The following is a 20,500-nucleotide window of genomic DNA, read 5'->3' as shown; positions in this document are numbered from 1 at the left end:
TGTTGAATATTACCCCTGAGAGTCTCCTCCTGCCACCCTGCCAAGGAACAGAGGGAGCCGCAATGATCGGTATGATAGCAAAAGCGTCATCGTAATTCCGTTTGTTTTGAGTCCTTATTCTGGGCCAGGCACTGTAGTCAGGACTTTTGGTGAATTTTCATTTAACCCTCATAATCTGATAAAATAGGTTACTGTCAGTCATTATCCATATTTCATCCATAAGAAAACGGAGCCTTGGCAACCTGAGTTAGTTGCCTAAAATCATAACAACTAATAAGCAACAGCTGGATCTTGAATCCAGGTGGCCTCAAAGCCTAACCATTCTACTCTGCTGCTTTCTGAGAGAGAGGAGAGTGAGAAGAGATTCTAGAGTACGAGCACAGTGCAGTGAAGAGAGGCACTAGTATGCTTTACATACTAAATCCACCTTCCTCTTTACCTTAGAGCAGCTGCAGGCTGGGGACCCCAAGAGCATAAGGGAGAAGAAAATCAACAGCAAATCTGATTGAAGGATGGTGAGGAAGGGAGGCCAGGTAGGAGGTTCCAAGCCGCCCTGCCTCAGGGAGCAGGAACATGCTGGCTCAGTGCTGAAGCAGCTGCTGTTCTGCCAGTGTGTCTTCCTGTGATCAGGATGTAGGCAGGAATCGGTGTCACCTGCTCCAGATGTGGGCTGGAGGACATAGGGGTCACAAGGTCAAAGCAAATGAGAAAGTATATGCAGAAGCACTGGGAACCAGCAAAGCCGCAGAGAGGCCAGATGCTGGCATCATCTTCATCGAGCTTAACTTGGGAAAATACCATACACAGCTGCTGTGACGTCGCTGGCATATGCAGGGGGCTTTCTTTTTTGTCAGAGTTAAAAAGAATTTAGTAAAAATGATTTCTTCATTGGTCTGAGGGTTGGATCAGATGACTCAGCTTGAGCAGAGCACACTGTGTTTGATTTCTTCTCTCTTTTTTTTAATTTTTAATTTTTAAAAAATTTATTTTTGGCTAAGCTGGGTCTTCGTTGCTGCATGCAGGCTTTCTCAAGTTGCAGTGCAAGGGCTTCTCATTGCAGTGGCTCCTCTTGTTTCAGAGCATGGCTTCTAGACACATGAGCTCAGTAGTTGTGGCTCACGGGCTTAGTTGCTCCGCAGCCTGTGGGATCTTCCCAGACCAGGGGTAGAACTGGTGTCTCCTGCATTGGCAGGTGGGTTCTTAACCACTGGACCACCAGGGAAATCCTTGTGCTTGGTTTCTTGTCTATAAAGTGAGGAGTTAGAGTTGATAAGTAGTTTTGAAGTTTTTAAAAAATTGCAGTATGACGTGATAATTAAGAGAATAGACTTTGGCGTTAGATTGCCTTGGTTCAGTTCTAAGTTTTACCACTAAATAACGGTGGTTTTGGGCAAGTTGACCTTTTTGTTGCAGTTTCATTATTAGTAAAATATACCTTCTTTATCAAGTGGTTGCTGTGAGACAGGTATTGTTAAAGGCATCTCAGTAGGGTTCCTTCTGCATAGTAAATGCTTAATACATGCTAAATGTTATTTCTTCAAATAGACACACAGGTGCAGTTATTAATAAGTAAGGGAAATTAAAATATAAACATGGGATTTAAAGGCCTCTCACTCTGTTCTCAGTATAGTGAAATAGAGCCTTGGAAGAGGAGCACTACAAACATTCATGTAGTTCAAACAGAAGTATAAGCCTAAAGGAAAAAAAACTGCCTGTGTCCTAATGTCCTGCTTTTCGGTTCAGTGTTTCTAAGCTGGGTGCCAGGGCTCAGGCGCTCTGTAAATTCAGGCCAGTTGCGCCTCTGCTGGAGCCTTTCCTAGGACACGTTGGGACTATAATTGTCATTTTACTTGAGGGAGCCACTGAGCAGATTAGCATTAAGAAAGGCATCAGGGGAGTTCTCTGGTGGCCTAATGGTTAGGATTTGGTGCTTTAACTGTGGAAACCTTGGTTCAGTCACTGGTTGAGCAACTTAGATTCTGCAAGCCATGTGGTGCAGCCCACCCCTACCCCCCAAAAAAAGTACAGTGTATAATTTGGGACTTCCTGGCAGTTCAGTGGTTATAACTCCATGCTTCCACTGCAGGGGACATGGGTTCAATTCCTGGCTGGGGAACTAGATCACATAGGCCATGTGGTGTGGCCAAAAAAATTTCCAAAATATAATAAGTATATAAGTAAATAAAAGGCATCAGGACCCCCTGTAACATGGTATAGTCATTTTGACAGTATAGGTCATTTATGTTTGAACAGCTTCCTAGTCTGAGGTAGAATCTGTTTAGATTTAGCATCATGCTTTTCTTTATTAAAACAGGGAAATTTTGAAAGGACGTTTATTTGTTGCCTGCTATATTGGCTGTGTAATTAACCAGAAGTGAATGCCAAATAGCTGTTGATTAGTGGACAGTTGGAGAAGGCAATGGCACCCCACTCCAGTGCTCTTGCCTGGAAACTCCCATGGATGGAGGAGCCTGGTAGGCTGCAGTCCATGGGGTCGCTAGGAGTCAGACACAACTGAGCGACTTCACTTTCACTTTTTACTTTCATGCATTGGAGAAGGAAATGGCAACCCACTCCAGTGTTCTTGCCTGGAGAATCCCAGGGACGGGGGAGCCTGGTGGGGTCGCACAGAGTCAGACACGACTGAAGCGACTTAGCAGCAGCAGCAGCAGTAGACAATTGGCTACTACTGCTCACTACTGCTCTTACCACTGTTATAGCTGGTTTTCCAATCAGCTGTATTTGTATTATTGGTAGAAGAGTACCTCTCTGTGAGTGCACACTCTGAAACCATTAGGCAGAGAGGATTTGCTGTTAAAAGTTGCCAGAACAAAAAATTTATACTTAGGCAGGAAAGAACTAACAACTACTAAAAGTCTAATCAGCTAGTTACCTGGTTCAGAAGAGGTACATAGATCTGGGAGAATAAAGTGTATATATATATATTAGATTAGCAGGCAAGAATTTAAGGCTAGAGACGTCATTTAAAGATGAGAGGATTAGGCAGCTCCAGAAGTCAAAACAGTTAGGATCTAGGGTCCAAACTCTGGCAGACTGTCGTAAAGCAGTGTGGATAACAGTTATAGCAGATGGAGCCAAAGGGTATTGATTCCCACCTCCCCCTCTATAGATTAGCTCAATCCCTGGCCCCTAGGTGTGCATTAGACCCACAAGGCCCTCAGGTGCCTACAGGTCCCCTTTGCCCTGGTGGAAATGATAACCTCTCAGGGGAGGAAGAATCTGGTTGGGTGGGGAACTGCTCTCCTGGGCCTTGTGACCCACAGCAAAGCCGGGACTGGGTGATAAACTTCTCTCTAAGAAGCTTTCTGTTTGCGATGTACTGCACCCATATGCTGAGTTCTCTGCAGTGTCCTTTGCAGTTTATGCACCCTTTATTATTTTAATGTGTACATTTTGAATGGCTGAAGAATTAACCCAGTCCCGGGGTGAGGGTGGGGGCTGCTCATGAGTTGGCTTCATGCAGTACTTTGGTGACTCTGCGCATGTATTGCAGTGTGTTTGCCGTGTGCTAGGATTTGTTTGGCATGAATATGAATGAGCTCATGCTTGGCCTTGCAGAATGTCGCTGTTCCTTATGTAGACCCTGAAGGGAATGCCTCTTACCTGGCGTTAGCGGTGGCAAAGCTCCTCCAACGTGTGCTTCCAGCCCCACATAGCTAATTAGAAACAAAAAGCCTGTGCTTTTCAGAAGGCTCGTCTTATGCCGGCATGACACATTTATTAATACTCCATGCCATAACTCGTTAAGAGTTGTTCTACCGCTGCTAATGGGCCTTGTACTCACACACATTCAGTGGCTGTCGTTATAAACTGATATTTTCCCCTGGGCCATAAACCACAATTCAATATCAATTTCCCTTTTAACTCATTTACTTCACAGAGATCTATTTTAAGACAGATTAGGTAAAATATTGGACTTCATGGGTACCGAGTGACTGTTGCTTAAGAAGTATTCTCGTAAGAATCCAAAACTAGCTGTCCTTCACTCTCCTGCTGGGCTTTAAAGGATCTGGTGTTGGAGCACGGGATTGAACAAAGGGTAACTCTCCTTTCCTGGGTTCTTACCAGCAGTTTAATGATGATTCAGTTCAGTTCAGTTCAATCGCTCAGTAGTGTCCGACTCTTTGCGACCCCATGGACTGTAGCACACCAGGCCTCCCTGTCTATCACCAACTCCTGGAGTTTACTCAAACTCATGTCCATTGAGTCGGTGATGCCATCCAACCAGCTCATCCTCTGTCATCCCCTACTGAGATTTAAATCATATGACTTTAAAATGCTTTTGTGTATATATATATATTTTAAATTCAGCCCAGCACCAATCCTCTTTATTCATTCTCTTTTGCATCGTCACTGTTCTGCCCAGAAAAGGTGATAAAAGTAGAGGGTCTAGAGGGTGAAAAAGCAGCCCATGGTACGACACTCCCATGGGACCGTGCTGCCCATTTCTCACATAAGTACCATTGTCAGGATAGTATTAAGCACCGTTGACCCCGGCCTTGACAGTTTCACTCAAAAAAGCAACATAACTAACTCAGGAGAGTTCCACCAAGGTGGTATGTGAAGGAATGAATAGAATAGTAAGTAGGCTTTCTCCTCAAAACTATGGTTTGCCCTTTGTTGCACTTGATTTTGGAAGTGAAAATCGCTCAGTTGTATCTGACTCTTTGTGACCTCATGGACTTTATATAGTCCCTGAAATTCTCCAGGCCAGAATAATGGAGTGGGTAGCCTTTCCCTTCTGCAGGGGATCTTCCCAAACCAGGGTTCGAACCCAGGGATCTCCCACATTACAGGCGGATTTTTTATCAGCTGAGCCACAAGGGATGCCCAGGAATACTGGAGTGGGTAGCCTATCCCTTCTCCAGGGGATCTTCCTGACCCAGGAATGGGACCAGGGTCTCCTGCATTGGAGGAGATATTTACCGACTGAGCTACTAGGGAAGCCCTTTTACAATATTGGCTGCGTCTATATGTTTTCTAAACATAGGCTCATAGGTGTCAGAGCTGGAAAGGACCTGGGCACACCCATCAGGCAGCCCCTTCTCTTAAGGTAGAGAAGAGGAAAACGAGATCCAGAGAGCTGTAGGGGCTTCCCCAGGTCGCACTGCCACGTGGAGACAGGTGGAAAAGGACAGCCTGTGTGTTTTAATACCTCAGAGGTGATGTGGCAGAGATCAAATCCTGGTGAACACAGGTTCCTCTGCAGCTTGTTTATCAGAATCTCTGAGGTGGGGCTTGTGAATCTGTGGGTTTGTTTGTTTTTTTTTTTTTTAAAGATGATCAGATTATTCTTAAGCAACCAGTCTGTCTTATGTCAGAACTGGTATTCATACAAAACAGGGATTTACCAGCCTTGACCCCTGGCCCAGATCAGCTCTGCCATTTGCTTTTGTATGGCCCATGAGTTAAGATGGGTTTTCACAGGACTTCCAGAGTGGTCCAGTGGTTCGGAGGTTAGGACTCTGCATTTCCACTGCAGGAGGCACAGGTTCAATCCCTGGTTGGGGAACTAAGATCCCGCAAGAAGCATGGCACAGCCAAAAATAACAGAGAAGGCTTTTCACATTTTTAGGTGATTGTGCTTAGTCTGTGCTTAGTTTCTCAGTTGTGTGCTACTCTTTGTGACCCCAGGGGCTATAGCCTATCAGGCTCCTCTGTCCACGGGGACTCTCCAGGCATGAATAATGGAGTGGGTTGCCATTCCCTTCTCCAGGGGATCTTCCCAACCCAGGGATCGAACCCAGGTCTCCCACATTGCAGGCAGATTCTTTACCATCTGAGCCACCAGGGAAGCCCTGTAAGTAATTGGGGAAAAGTAAAAAAAAAAAAAAAAACAACCACAATATTCTGTGATGTATGAAAATTTTAGGAAATTAAAACTTCCTTGTCCATAAATAAAGTTTTACTGAAGCATGGTCCCTCTTATTTGTTTACATATCGTCCATGGTTACTTTTGCAACTGCAGTGGCAGGGTTGAGTTGCTGCACCAGGGACCGTGTGGTCCATAGAGCCTGTGACATTTGCTCTCTGACCCTTTACAAAAAAGGTTTGCTGACCCCTGATATATATTATTCTCTCAGCTAAGCACTACAAGTGTAAGAGGAGATTCTTAAGCTTTGAGACCTTGTATTGGTCCAAACACCATCTTGCCTTTTGCAAAAGATGATATTTGAAAACCTGCATATAAGTTAAGCATATGTAAAATAATTATTTAATAATAAAGTATGCTTCATTGTAATGCAGCTTGCTACTTTGAAGTATGGAGGATTCACCTTCATTTCTGGACATTTAGTGTAAACTAGAGGTTTATTTCTCTTTGATCAAAAAAAAGATCTGTTTTTATACTTCATAGAGGATATAAATACTTAGAAAGGAGTGATGATTAAACTATTCTGTATGCAGTATTCAGTATCCAAATTAATTATGAAATTTCTACTTCACGCATAAAATGTCCTTAAGGAAACCTTTATTCCTACAAAACCATCTTTTGTTTATTTATTTTTTTAATCTTTTAAAAATTCACTGTAGAAACATAGTTTCCCTCAGGATCATCAGGATCATCCTTGCCAATGCATCACTGTACTCATTTAGAATCCTAGCTACCTCCTGGTTTTTCTTCAACCAAGGCCTGACAATGTCAGTTTCCTAATGCCTTCCTTTTCTTTTCCCTCACCTCAGCCATGCAAGCATTTGTTCAGTCCTCAAATAGCATTCGGAGAAGGCAATGGCACCCCACTCCAGTACTCTTGCCTGGAAAATCCCATGGACGGAGGAGCCTGGTAGGCTGCAGTCCATGGGGTTGCTAAGAGTTGGGCATGACTGAGTGACTTCACTTTCACTTTTCACTTTCATGCATTGGAGAAGGAAATGGCAACCCACTCCAGTGTTCTTGCCTGGAGAATCCCAGGGACGGGGGAGCCTGATGGGCTGCCGTCTATGGGCTCGCACAGAGTCGGACACGACTGAAGCGACTTAGCAGCAGCAGCAGCAAGTAGCATTTATTGAGCACCTGTTTTGTGCTGCTGTGCACGCTCTGATCCTGAGATAGGAAATACCCTCAGCGGTTCCTCTAGACCTGTCTTTCCATCATGGCCAGGCTAAAAGATAAGAAATTGGGAGGTGCAGAATTTGTTACTTTAAAAAACTCTGATGCTTATCTCCTTCTGAGGCAGTTAGATTTTATACAGGCCCGGCCTGGTGGTTTTGGATCCTGGGACTTGGGCCAGCATTTCTTTCGTTGTTGCTGAGGCTTTCATGCAGTGTACCTCAGGGGCTCAGGTTTCTCATCCACCAGAGACTGCATCTCCTCACCAGGTCCAGTCCCCGTCACTGAATTACTTCTCTGTCTGGCAAATAGAAGCTGTAAAGAGACTCTAAACTTGGCATCTATATGTTGCTCCTTGCGCCTAACCTTTGATAGGTGGTGTCCCTCTCCTGAGCTTTTGTGAAATGCACAGAGGATAATAATCCCTCCTTCACACATACTTCATGGGAATATTATGAGGTTGAATGAGGAGGTTATTTAAAAGGTTTGACATTTTCTTGGAGGGGGTTGCTATAGAAACGCAGAGGCATACAAGTACTTCAGAGAAGAGATTTCAGGAAAGTTCAGGGCTCTTTAGTTTTTATTTTTTTTGAATTATGAAGTATGATAACACATTTACAGGAGACTTGGAAAATACAGAACAAAGTTACATACAATTATTTTTTAAGTAGGTAAAATAAGATTTTAAGTTGGAGTTTCAATATCAAACTCTCAAAAATTAATGGAATGAATATACAGAGAAGTAGAAAGACATAGTAGACCTGAAAGGCACTGTGAACCAAGTCAATATAATTAAGATTTATATAATTTTCACTCAACAGTAAGATACAAATTCTATTCAAGCTCCCATAGACTGTAAACTAGGAGACACTGGAATATATTCCGGGACATAAGGTGCAAAAACTTCATGGTCTAGAGATATTGAAATCGCATAGTCTGTTCTCTTATCATTGTAGATTATGTTAGAAATCAATATCAAAAGAAATTTGAAAATAACCCACATATTTTCCAGTGCAGTGTGACATTTACCAAGAGAGATCTTCGACTTAGCCATCAAAAGTCTCAATAAAGTTGACTGAAAGAAACACAGAGTGATTGCAGAGAAGGAAGCATTTAAGTGAGAAATTAGTATCAAAATGAGAAATTAATATTAAAGATACTTTAAACAAAATCCCATGTATTTGGAAATTAAATGTCCACTTTTAAATGATGGTGTAGCTAAGAAGCCATAATAAGGAAAATTAGGGGGAAAATTGTAATAGAATAAAAATGGAAAGAGAATTTACCAGAATTTGTTGTATGCTGCGGAAGCTGCTCAATGCAATTAAATACGACGTGGAGTCTTCAATAGGTATGAAAACAAATAATGGACAGTAGCATAAAATTTTGTGAAGTTAGAACAAAATTTGTCCTATTGTTAATAATGCTGTATCACTTGTTAATTTCATGTGTGTTTGTGTGTGTGTTACAACATGGTATTTATTTATATTCTCAGAATTGGATTAGAAGTTTCAAGCAGGGCTCTTTGTTCCTTTGAGAGCCCAAAATATGGAAGAGCCTGAGCTTGGCCCTTGACCTCTTTCAGCCTAACCCCAAGCCTACTACTTCCTCTTGCTCTTAGGGTTAAGTTTTGCCTGCAGTTATCGCCCCCCGCCCCCTCCCCCCCCCGCCCCATCGCTGCCTGGGGCCACTACCTTCTAGTACAGGAGGAATATGATCTCAGTGCAATCTCTCCACTGGGGCTGCTTCATCGAACATTTACAGAATGCATATGGCTCAACACCAGCACTGCTTTTTATTGTGGAGAAAATGGCATGACTGCCAGGAACGGAAAGAATAGAAGATGAAAGGACGGGAACTTTAAAAAAATCTGCCAGCCACTGTGTATGGGGAGTACTTGGGTTGAGCATTATATTGAAACTGTGGGAAGAAGTGTGAAGTTGTTTCCTGCTCTCCAAGAGCATGAAAACTAGTAGGGGTGGAGAGTGGAGGGGAGGGTACAAAAAGAACTTGGAGAATAAGGAAAGACACAAACTCTGAGTGTAACAAGAGTTAGCAAAGGGGGAAGTCAGAGTAATTATCATAAAAAAGTGGGACCTTGGGCTTCCCCGGTGGTCTAGTGATTAAGAATCTGCCTGCCAGTGCAAGGGACATGGACTCAATCCCTGGTCTGGGAAGATCCCACATGCCCATGTGCCACAAGCATTGAGCCTGTGAGCTGCAATTGCTGAAGCCTGTGTGCTGTGTGCTCCGCAACGAGCAGTGAGAAGCCTGCTCACCACAACGAAGACTAGCCCCTACTTGCCACAACTGGAGAGCACCTGTGTGCAGCAAAGAAGACCCAGCACAGCCAAAAATAAACAAGTCTTTTTTAAAAAAAAGAAGTGGGACCTCAGTACCAAAGTCAAAGTAACACTGACCTCTGTGGGAAGGAGGGGGATGGAGTTGGAAAGGACTGCAGAAAGAAACTGTATTAATAAAGTGTTATTTCCTAGGCTAGCTGATGGGTATAGAGATGTTTGTGGTATCATTCTGTAGACTTTTTAATATGTCTTATGCCTCTCATATGGTTCATTTTTGCAGTATTTTTGTTTTCATTGAGATACAGTTCACATGCTAGAAAATCCACCATTTTAATGTGTACAATTCCTTGGGTGGTTTTTTTTTTTTTTTTCAATTCATTGGGTTTTTATTTGCTAGTTTGTGAAGCCATCATCACTTTCTAATTTCAGAACATTTTCATCACCCTAAAGAGACCCGCTGGCTTCCCTGGTGGTTCAGTGTTAAAGAACCCACCTGCCAATGCAGGTGATGTGGGTTTGATCCTGAGTCACAAGATCCCCTGGAGAAGGAAATGCCAGCCCACTCCAGTATTCCTGCCTGGAGAATCCCATGGACAAGAGGCGCTGTGGGCTGTACAGTCCATAGGGTCACAGCAAGTCGGACATGACTTGTCTACTAAACAACCACAACAGAGAGACCCATTAGCAAGGAGCTCCTAATCCCGTCTCCATCCAATCCTAGGCTGACCAGCTTTCTATCAAAATTTGCCTATTCTAGACATTCCGTGTAAATGGAATCCTACAGTATGTGGCCTGTTGTGTTTGAACTCTTCTCGAGGAAATGGCAACCCACTCCAGTGTTCTTGCCTGGAGAATCCCAGGGACAGCAGGGCCTGATAGGCTGTCGTCTATGGGGTTGCACAGAGTCAGACATGACTGAAGTGACTTAGCAGCAGCAAGGTTTTTCAGGTTTCATTCATGTTGTAGCATGTATAAATACTTAACTTCTCTTCCTTTCTTTTTTTCTTGGGCCAGATGTCTTTATTTTTCAAAAAGGTTCTTAAATCTTTCTGAAGTTCCAAACGGGTTAGGAAACACTTTTAGCTATTGCTATTCTTAATTCTATTATTTGGTTTGGAATAAAACTGATTTTTAAAAATTTATCCGTAACACATTACTGGTCACTTTTCAGGTAATAATATACAGTTGACCCTTGAACGACACAGGCGTGAAGGGCCCAGTCGAAGATCCACCTATAACTGTAGGCAGCCCTCAGCATGCGTGGTGCCCTCACGCCTCGGTCCCTTAGAGCTTCTGATTTGTTTGTATCTGTGTTTCCGCAGCAGCAGATCCCACTGACTGGATCTCTGCAGGATTTCCTGTTGAAAAAAAAGCCATGTACAGGTGGACCTGTGCCATTCAAACCCATGTTATTCAAGGGTCAACTGTATATATTTTTTATTGTGGTAAACTATATATAACACAAAATTTACCATGTTAACCTTTCTTAAGGGCACAATTCAATGGTGTTAAATATATCCACCATGTTGTACAACCTTCGCCACCATCCATTTCCACTTTTTCATCTCAAACAGAAACTTACACCCATTAAAAAGTAACTCTCCATTCCTCCTGCCTAAAGCCCCTTATAAACTCTCTTCTACTTTCTGTCTCTATGTATTTGCTAATTCTAGGTACCTCATATAAGTGGAATCATATAATATTTGTCCTTTTGTGTCTGGCTTATTTCACTTAGCCTAATGTCTTCTAGCGGAGAAGGCAGTAGCACCCCACTCCAGTACTCTTGCCTGGAAAATCCCATGGATGGAGGAGCTTGGTAGGCTGCAGTCCACAGGGTTGCTAAGAGTGGGTCACGGCTGAGCGACTTCACTTTCACTTTTCACTTTCATGCAATGGAGAAGGAAATGGCAACCCACTCCAGTACTCTTGCCTGGAGAATCCCAGGGACGGGGGAGCCTGGTTGGCTTCCATCTATGGGGTCGTACAGAGTCGGACATGACTGAAGAGACTTAGCAGCAGCAGTGGTGTCTTCTAGGTTCATGCATGTCTAGCACATGTCAGAATTCCAACCCTTTTAAGACTGGATACTATCCATCATATGGATATATACCACATTTTGTTTACATTTTTGTCCGTTGATGGGTTGTTTCCACTTTTGCAGTATTTTGATGCTTTTATGAACATCCATGTATACATTTTTGTGTGAACCTGTTTTCAGTTCTCCTGGGTGTGTATAGCTAGGAGTGGAATTGCTAGGTTGTATGGTATCTCAGTGTTTAACTTCTGAGGAACTGTCAGCTGTTTTCCAAAGTGGCTGGACCATTTTCCATTCCTACCAATAATATATGAGAGTTCCAGTTTCTTTATATTCTTGCCAACATTTGTTATTTTCCATGTTCTTTTAAAAAAAGTATTACCATTCTAATGGGTGTAAAGTCGTATCTCATTGTGGTTTTATTTGCATTTTTCTAATGACTGATAATATTGAGTGTCTTTTCATGTGCTTATTAGCTGTTTGTATGTCTGCTCTGTAGAAATGTCTATTCAGATCCTTGCCCATTTTTAACTTGAATTGTTTGTCTCTTTACTGAGTTGTAGGTGTTTTTGTAATCTAGTCTGGCTGCAAAACCCTTACTAGATACACGATTTGCAAATATTTTCACCCATTCTTTGGGGTGTCTTCTCACTTTTTGAGTAGTGTCATTTGTTGTACAGAAATTCTCAATTTTGATGAAGTTCAATTTAATCTGTGTTTGCCTTGGTTGCTTGTACTTTCAGTGTCCCATCTATGACACTGTTGCCTAATCCAAAGGTAAAAAGATTTACACCTATGTTATCTTCACTGAGTTTTATAGTTTTAACCTTTTACATTTAAGTTTTTTATCCATTTTGAGTTAATTTTCACATCAGGTGTGAAACAGAGGTTCAGATTCATTCTTTTGCATCTGTTTGTCCCACCACCATTAATTGAAGACTGTTCTTTCCCCTTTGGATTGTCTTGGCACGCTTGTCAAAAATCAGTTGACTGTAGATGTGTGGGTTTATTTCTGGACTCTCAATTCTGTCCTATTGATGTGTTTGGCTAATCTTATGTTAGCACCAGTTTTGATTATTATAGCTTTGCTGTAAGATTTAAAATGCGGAAGTGTGAGTCCTCAACTTTGTTCTTATTTTTCAAGATTGTAATTTGGTTCCCTTAAATTTCTATACAGATCTTAGGATCATCTTGTTAATTTCCACCAAAAAAGGCAGTTGAAATTTTGAGAGATTGCACTGAACCATAGCAATATTAAGCCTTGCAGTCCATGAGCATCAGATGTCTTTCCATTTATTTACTTTTTTCCCCGTTTCTTTTACTAGTGTTTTATAGTTTTCAGTGTATAACTCTTACACTTCTTCTGTTAAATTTATTCCTATGTGTTTTTTTGATACTCTTATAAATGGCATATTAATTTCATTTTCAGATTGTTTTCTGCTGGTGTATAGAAATGTAACCATATTTATATGTTGCTTTTATGTCTTAGAACCTTGCTGAACTTGTTAATGAGCTCTGTTTTGTGTTTATGTTTTCCTTGGGGTATTCCATAGAAGAACTTATTCATCTGCAATTAGAAATAGGTTTACTTGCTTAATTGCCTTGTCTAGAACATCTAGTACAATGCTGAATGAAAGAGATAAGAGTGGACCCTTTGTCTTATTCCTGGTCTTAAGGAGAAAGTTTTTAGTCTTTTAACATTAAATATAATGTTAGCTGTGGATTTTTCATAGATGCCCTTTATCAGGTTAGGGACATTCTGTTCTATTACTAGTTTGCCGTGTATTTTACTATGAAAGAATTTTGGATTTTGTCAAGTGCTTTTTATGCATCTTTTGTGATGATCATGCAGTAATTGTCCTTTATTTTATTAATGTTATATTACATTGATTGGCTTTCATATGTTAAATTATCTTTGTATTTCTGGGATAAATCCCATTTGGTGGTGTGTAATCCTTTTTTTATATGCTGCCAGATACTGTTTGCTGGTATTTTGTTGAGGTTTTTGTGTCTATATTCATAAAGGATATTAGTCTATAGTTTTCTTTTCTTTAAATGTCTCTCTCTGGTTTTGTATCAAGGCAACACTGGCCTTACAGAATGAGTTGGGAAGTGTGCCCTTTTCTCCTATTTTTTGGAAGAATTTATGAAGGACTGATAATAATTCTTTAAACGTTTGGTGGAACTCATCAGAGAAGCCATCTGGCCCTGGGTTTTTCTTTGTGGGGGTTCATTTTTTTAATGCAGGGTGCAGAAGAGTATTTATAGTATAGTTGAGGGGAGGGTAAGGGAGGGAGAGAAGAGTCTTTTTAAGGCTTTATCTGTGTGTTTATATTAATGCAGAAAAGTTTTAAAAAGATACGTAAGAAAAGATGATACACAAGCAACGGTTATCATTGAGTAATGAGGTGGAACTTGTCTTCTGTTCCTTTTTTTATGATTGTGAACATGTGCTACTTTAAATTAACCAACAAAGCGAAAACAAAAGCCTACTTAAAGGGGCCAGCATTTGACCACGCGCTTCTTCACCTGCTCGGTTAGATGCCAGGACTGTGTGCTGGCCACTGGCCTGTGTCCGCAGGACCTCAGTCTAGCAGACCCTGAATCTCCAGCTCCGCAGTTTGCTGCTTACCCTCTCGTTAAACCTCCGGCAACACTGAATTACTTACCAATTCCCAGGAAGCACCCCCAGTTCTGTGCTACTGTGCCTTTGTAATCCTGCGCTGTTCCCTTTCCTTGCTAAGCCTTCCCCCTTTATCTGCCCAATTAATCTCTGCTAATTGGCACTTATCCTTTAAAACCCCTTCCAAATGTTTAGTAACCTGCCTTTGTGAACACCTCCCCGCTCACTCCCCTCCTTGAATTGCCCATCCAATGGGAAAGTAAAAATCTCTCTCTTCTGCTGCCTCTCATACATTACGTATATTTTTGTTATTGAATTTTATGTTTATTATTACTAGTTCACATATATGTCTTCCCTAAAAGTGCAATTTTATTCAGTCTCCAAGAAGCTTAGCACAATGCTTGGCACAAAACAGGTGCTCCAAAATATTTGAATTGAATTCATGCAATAGGAAGAGGCATCTGAGTAGGATGGGCAATGAGAGCCAAGGCCAAAGTTTGAATTACTATAACCTGTTCTGGTTTTGCACGAAAGGAGGATTCATGCTAGGAATGTAGTTGAATGAATTTGGCAAGGCTGATAATGGAGGTTCTTAAAAGCTAAAAAGAGTAGACTCTGTAGGTAAATATCGACAAGGTGAATAACTCCTCTCACCTCCTTGAGTCTTTGCTCAAAACTCTCTCCTCAGTAGGCTTACCCTGATCACCTGAGAGGGATGGACGGACTGGTTGGGGTTGGTAGATGCAACTACTACATTTAGAATGGACGAACAACAAGGTCCTGATGTATAGCACAGGGAACAACATTGAATCTCCTGGGATAAACCATATTGGAAAAGAATGTGTATATGTATATAAGTGAGTCACCTTGCTGTTACAGCAGAGATTGGCATAACATTTCAATTAAAAAACAAAACATTCACCCATCCTCTGACCCCTGCACTCTCGAGTTGCCTTTCCCTAATCTTCCTCCTTTTCCCACAGCACCTATCACATTTGATATAATTTACTTACTCATTAGGTTTTTTATTTATTGTCTGTCTCCCGTCTTAGAACATAAGCTCCTCTCACTAGGGTGGCCTTGTTCACCGATCCTTCCCAAGCACCTGGAACATTGCCTGGCACATAGTTGGCACTCAGTAATTCTTTGTTGAGTGAATGAATCCTAAATTAATAAACTTCAGAATCTTGTCCAGAGCAGGCACAGATAGCTTAGGTATAGTTGACACGGCTTGTTTCTGAAAGAAAAGTCTAATATTTAAAACTGCCAAGATAGTGTCATCTGTTTGTAATGTAATCTGGAGCAGTGCAGGGGAGGGAGGTAAGGGAAAGCGGCTTCTCTTGCCTTAGTATATTGCCTTAAGGTTTCTTGCCTTAGACACCAAATTGGGAAGTAAAACATGCGTCCATTTGAGTTAATTTCTTGCCTAGAAAAATGTTATTTCACGTGGTGATTAATTCCTGTGCTTTAATAATTTTTCTCTTTCTTTCTCCACAGACCTTTGTAGTATTAAACAGAGGGAAAACTCTCTTCAGATTTAGTGCCACGCCTGCCTTGTACATTTTAAGTCCTTTTAACCTGATAAGAAGAATAGCTATTAAAATTTTGATACATTCATATCCTTTTCTGCAAATGTGGAGTGAGTGCAGCCGTTGTGTGGTCGCTGGTATGTGTTTCTGAATGTCCGCCACCTAATTGTATATTAACTATTTTATCAGTGGTGTAGCTGACTATTCCTCCAGTCAGAACTTCTGCTAAAGCCTTAGCTGAGCTTCAGCAGATTCTTTTTTCTTAGGATGATATCACGGGAATCTGGAATTTTGTGGGTATCATTAAGAGGGACAAGTTAAGATGGTAGCTTTACTGATGTCTTAATTTTTAAAGCACTCAGACTTTAGTAATTTCATAACAAGTTATATTATTCAGCTTTTTTATATATTAAAGCCCAGTTAGAATTTTTGAAAAGCTACTGTAAATAATTGAGCAAGTATTTTAGAGATCTGCTTTGATTTCTTAAACCACAAGTTTAGGAAGTAAGATAATCTCTAAGATTAAATGGCCTCTTTGGTGCACAGGTTTAGATCTAGATTGCAGGATTGATATGAATTTTTTATTTATATTTTTGCTCCCCTTAAGAGAAAATGCCAATTTACTCATGTGGCTTGACTTTGTATCTCATTAATATAGGAGAGCATATGACAGATGAAAAATTACATGATGGGTTTAGCAACTTCACTTAGTAACTTTAAACCTTCATGGTTGGTATTTAATTTGACGGTACTTAGTCCCATGCTTCAGAGTTTTGTATCCTCCAAGTAGGATGAAGAAACCAGCAGTTGCTGCTTCATAAACAGGTTTGTTAAGCTTTTGCACCTTTTATTTTTGTTAAGAATTTAGCAGCCTGATCTGGAATTTGTGAGTTTTACAAGCGACATAGTTCTGAAATCTAAAGGTTTATAAGAAAATAAATAATTCGCAATGGACTCCTTCCTTTTCTTGTTGGATCAGAGGATGATGTTTTTTTCTATTCTAACTAGAACATGTTATTATTCCCTGAAGAAAAATCCAGCTGTGGGAAGAAAAAATCCAGCTATAAGACATGTTCTTCCTTTTTAAAACTCCACTAATAGAATGAAGGTAGTGAATGCCACTAGCAAGAGAGAGTGAATTAGTAACAAATGAGATATGACTTCTGTGCAGTTTAAGTAACTCGTATTGATCTAAAGCAGTTTAATTCTTCTCAGTAAACAAGAACATGGAGAAGGAAATGGCAACCCACTCCAGTATTCTTGCCTGGAAAATTCCATGGACAGAGGAGCCTGGTGGGCTACAGTCCATGGGGTCATAAGAATTGGTTTCCCAAACTTGACAGATTCCGCAGACGTTAACCGTTGCCTTGCCCTGCAAGGACACAGCCCTTTGAAGGGCTATGGAAAAAAAGTAAGCTGTTAAATACATGAACATTTCCAAATAATTGGTAATACAAGATAATTAACAATAAATGACTCTTCAATAACATAGATAAGATTTAATTTGTTTTTCTCATCCGATGACTTTGGCATCTGGCAGACTGCAAGATTTCTGGTTATTGGGCAAAAAGGTATTTAGAGGCATAAATGGTAAGAAGGAGAAATATTTATCCGAAAGGAGAACAGTGACAGCCCTTTTGAAAAAGAGGGGCCACCCTCCTGCACCCACTCCCATTCTCTGGGCGGGTGTGGGTACATGTGCTGGCGCTCATACGGTTTATAGTGGCGGCCAGTTTTCATTATCACCTTGCCGTCTCCTCCTCTGTGCTCTGTCTCCTCTCAGGTCACTGATTTTAATCCTCATGATACTTAATGTGAAATGTATTTGCTTCCTGAGGATGGAAGCGGGCCGGAGTTTGTGTATTCTCCCTTGACTCTTTTCTACAGTGTTTAGCATGATCATTATGTGCACTATTTTGACCAACTGTGTGTTCATGACTTTTAGTAACCCTCCCGACTGGTCGAAGAATGTGGAGTAAGTAGTCATGTATTTATTTTTCTGCTCGCTTGTTTTAAATATCTCTACTTACTGCATCTTGCACCGCACAGCTTATCCATCAAGGAAGAAAATCATTTGCCTACTTTTCATGTGACAGAGATGGATGAGGATACATGTGGAATTTAGGAAATATCCTTCGACATCAACTCTGGAAATTATTATTTCTAGGTTATTACCCATTTTTTAATTTCACTGAGTGGGTGAGGATACATCTGCAATTTAAGAAGTAAGTATCCTTAGAAATCAACTCTGGAAATTATTGTTTCCGGATTATTGCCCACGTTTTATTTCACGGAGTGGGTGAGGATACATGTGGAATTGAAGAAATATCCTTAGAAATCAACTCTACGAAGGGAAAGGCTGCCGTGGAAGTGACGACTCACCACCTCTGCCCTTTCCTGTGGTAGCCTGTGTTAGCCAAAGCTTTGACTGGCCCATCCCCATCTTCTGCTCTCAATTCCTGAGGATACTGCCTTTTTCTCCAGCTTTAGCTTTCCTTTTCTTGTTGACTTGTTTCAAGTGAAAATTAACTCTGGGGCCTCCTTTCCCGGTTCAGAATGATCACGTGGTAGGTGGCCGTACAGAGCTGTTCCTTTGTGGTGCCCTTCAGGACCCAGTGCCACATTGCAGCTTTCTTGGTTTGTGCATTTCAGTAATTGTCATTAGATGCCTCCCTTTCTTTCCTCGCTTCCTTTCTGCTGCATCAGTTGTGTCCTTCCTGTTTTGTCTCTGTTAGTGAGGCTGCATGTCGGCAACTGCTCTCCTAGAAGGCTCATTTAAAGTTCCTTTCTGTTAAGAAATTGCCTCAAGCTATCCATTTCTTCGACAGGTACACGTTCACAGGGATTTATACATTTGAATCACTAGTGAAAATCATTGCAAGAGGTTTCTGCATAGATGGCTTTACCTTTTTACGGGATCCATGGAACTGGTTAGATTTCAGTGTCATCATGATGGCGTAAGTTCTCTGCTTACTTTATTGGTGTTCTGGGTGTGTGTGGTTGTACTCTTGGGTGTGTGTATGACAGTGTAAGCGTGAGTTTATGGGCTTAGTTGTGTGAGGAATTAAAGGATAACCATGTAAAGTGGTATGCCATGTGTCTGATTCTTCCTTATGAAGGCCTCTTGGGGTTCAGGCAGTGACAGTGTGTGGATATGGGAGAGGATGAGCAGATGGGAGCAAAAGTAAGAAGTGATTTTCTGTTGCAACTCCCTTATATTTTGTTTCCCCCTATAACACTGACCAGGGCGTACACAGTTATCACTAGGAGGCCTTGGTGAAGACTTCATATTTTTTAGGTGTAAACCTTAGGCTGGAACTCAGTTTCCTGGGTATATTATGTTACATGTAATTTCTTGAGGCTGTCCAGATGTTGCAGAATTCAGAGCATATTTTAGAGTCAAAACATAAGCCAAGTATCCAATCTGCTCACTTCCTAAAGAACTGCTGACCAGAGCTTCAAACTATTATTACTTGGGAGCAGTGTAACCCCACATTGGCATGCTAGCTGCTCTATGTAATTAGTGTTTTAACAATGAAAATGTTTCTCTTCAGGAAACTTAGATGGTGACAGGAGAAGTGTAGCAGACTTTATTTGTATTTTCATGTTGGGGAAAGTGTTTCGTGGGTTGGTAGGGGGTGAAGGTGTAGTGTAGATTGTGTGTGTGTTTGTATGTGTGCACGCAGATACGTAAGAGATTGAGTGCATTTGTATATGTTTGGGTCTGAGCATCTGATACAAAGATGTATTTCAACTATAAAGTCTGAATGGATGATATACCCTGAACATTTGAAACTGGAACTTTGACTTTCTGTTATATTAAGAAAATTTCTAGCTTTCCAGCATTATGAATACACACTGGTGTTTATTTAAAATGTAAGTGTCCTTGCTAGGCACAGAGCTGGTGATTAAATGAACACTTAACAGAATATTGGCTCTGATCCCATGATCTGGTTTTTCCTGTATGCCACAAGCTAAAACTTCATATGTAGGCATGACTGCAATGATATGCAGACAACTCTTGGATAAGTCATATATGCAGAGATTTAGGCATTTTTTCCATTGTCAACTAGGAAGTTATTTTAATGTAGATTTATTTATATGGGGCTCCTGCTGCAGAAATCTGTCTCCTTTCCCTAAGAAATTGTTCACAAAACTTGGAGACATAAGCCTTTGAATACCTCCTGGCCTTCCTTTTAACTGGAAAAAGAGAATGGACTAAGAGTAGTCATTCTGATTGGGATCTGCACATCGTGATGCTGCGTGAGAAAGCCCCAGGAGCCTTCTGGTGGTATCACTTCTTTCAAATACACTTTGGATTTCTCCTTGCCCAACTGAAAAAAAATAAAATGTGTTCCTTAAATGCTTGTATTTGAAACTTTTCTTTTTCAAGGAAAAAAATGAAATCATATCTTACTTATAAGACCCTTTCTTACCCCTATTCTCAAACCCTCGCCCAGTGGTACCATTACAAGTTAACTTTGGTTTGATTCTGCAGGTATATAACAGAGTTTGTAAACCTAGGCAATGTTTCAGCTCTACGCACTTTCAGGGTTCTGAGGGCTTTGAAAACTATTTCGGTAATCCCAGGTAAGATGGCCCGGGGTTGGTGTTAGGTGTTGGGTTAGGGCCCTGACGTGACGTATTGTACTTTTTGTTTTGTTGTGGTTTCGTTTTTTCCTTTGGTGTTTGTGTTTGTGTCCGTGTTTGTCATTTGTGTCTGTGCGTGACCTCCCTTACTACAGATATGTGACAGAGTTTGTGGACCTGGGCAATGTCTCAGCGCTGAGAACATTCAGGGTTCTCCGAGCTTTGAAAACTATCTCTGTAATTCCAGGTGAGAAAATTTAAACACCAGACTGACTTGGCCTCATCTCCTCCTCTCTCCTCCATTGGCTCTGTCCACCACATCCTGAAGCAGCATCAGCACAGCTGAGATGG

The 20,500-nt window shown here is 41.2% G+C and overlaps 1 protein-coding gene across 3 annotated transcripts in view; it reads left to right on the top strand.

The window, feature by feature from the left end:
• The window catches only part of SCN8A (sodium voltage-gated channel alpha subunit 8), a 200,094-nt gene that overhangs the window by 86,584 nt on the left and 93,010 nt on the right, over positions 1 to 20,500 (top strand). The window contains exons 3-6 of one of the 3 annotated variants that reach the window (XM_027967303.2): positions 15,528 to 15,646; positions 17,445 to 17,534; positions 18,388 to 18,516; positions 20,305 to 20,396. In XM_027967303.2, coding sequence (XP_027823104.1) covers positions 15,528 to 15,646; positions 17,445 to 17,534; positions 18,388 to 18,516; positions 20,305 to 20,396 — 430 coding nt within the window. Of the gene's footprint in view, positions 1 to 15,527; positions 15,647 to 17,321; positions 17,535 to 18,387; positions 18,517 to 20,057; positions 20,150 to 20,304; positions 20,397 to 20,500 lie in introns of those variants that run through there. The other 2 variants (XM_060412555.1, XM_027967305.3) reach the window with 2 other exon arrangements.

This window comes from Ovis aries, chromosome 3 (assembly GCF_016772045.2).
Source record: "Ovis aries strain OAR_USU_Benz2616 breed Rambouillet chromosome 3, ARS-UI_Ramb_v3.0, whole genome shotgun sequence".
NCBI classification, from domain to species: domain Eukaryota; kingdom Metazoa; phylum Chordata; class Mammalia; order Artiodactyla; family Bovidae; genus Ovis; species Ovis aries.
This window is presented reverse-complemented; position numbering and strand designations above follow the sequence as displayed.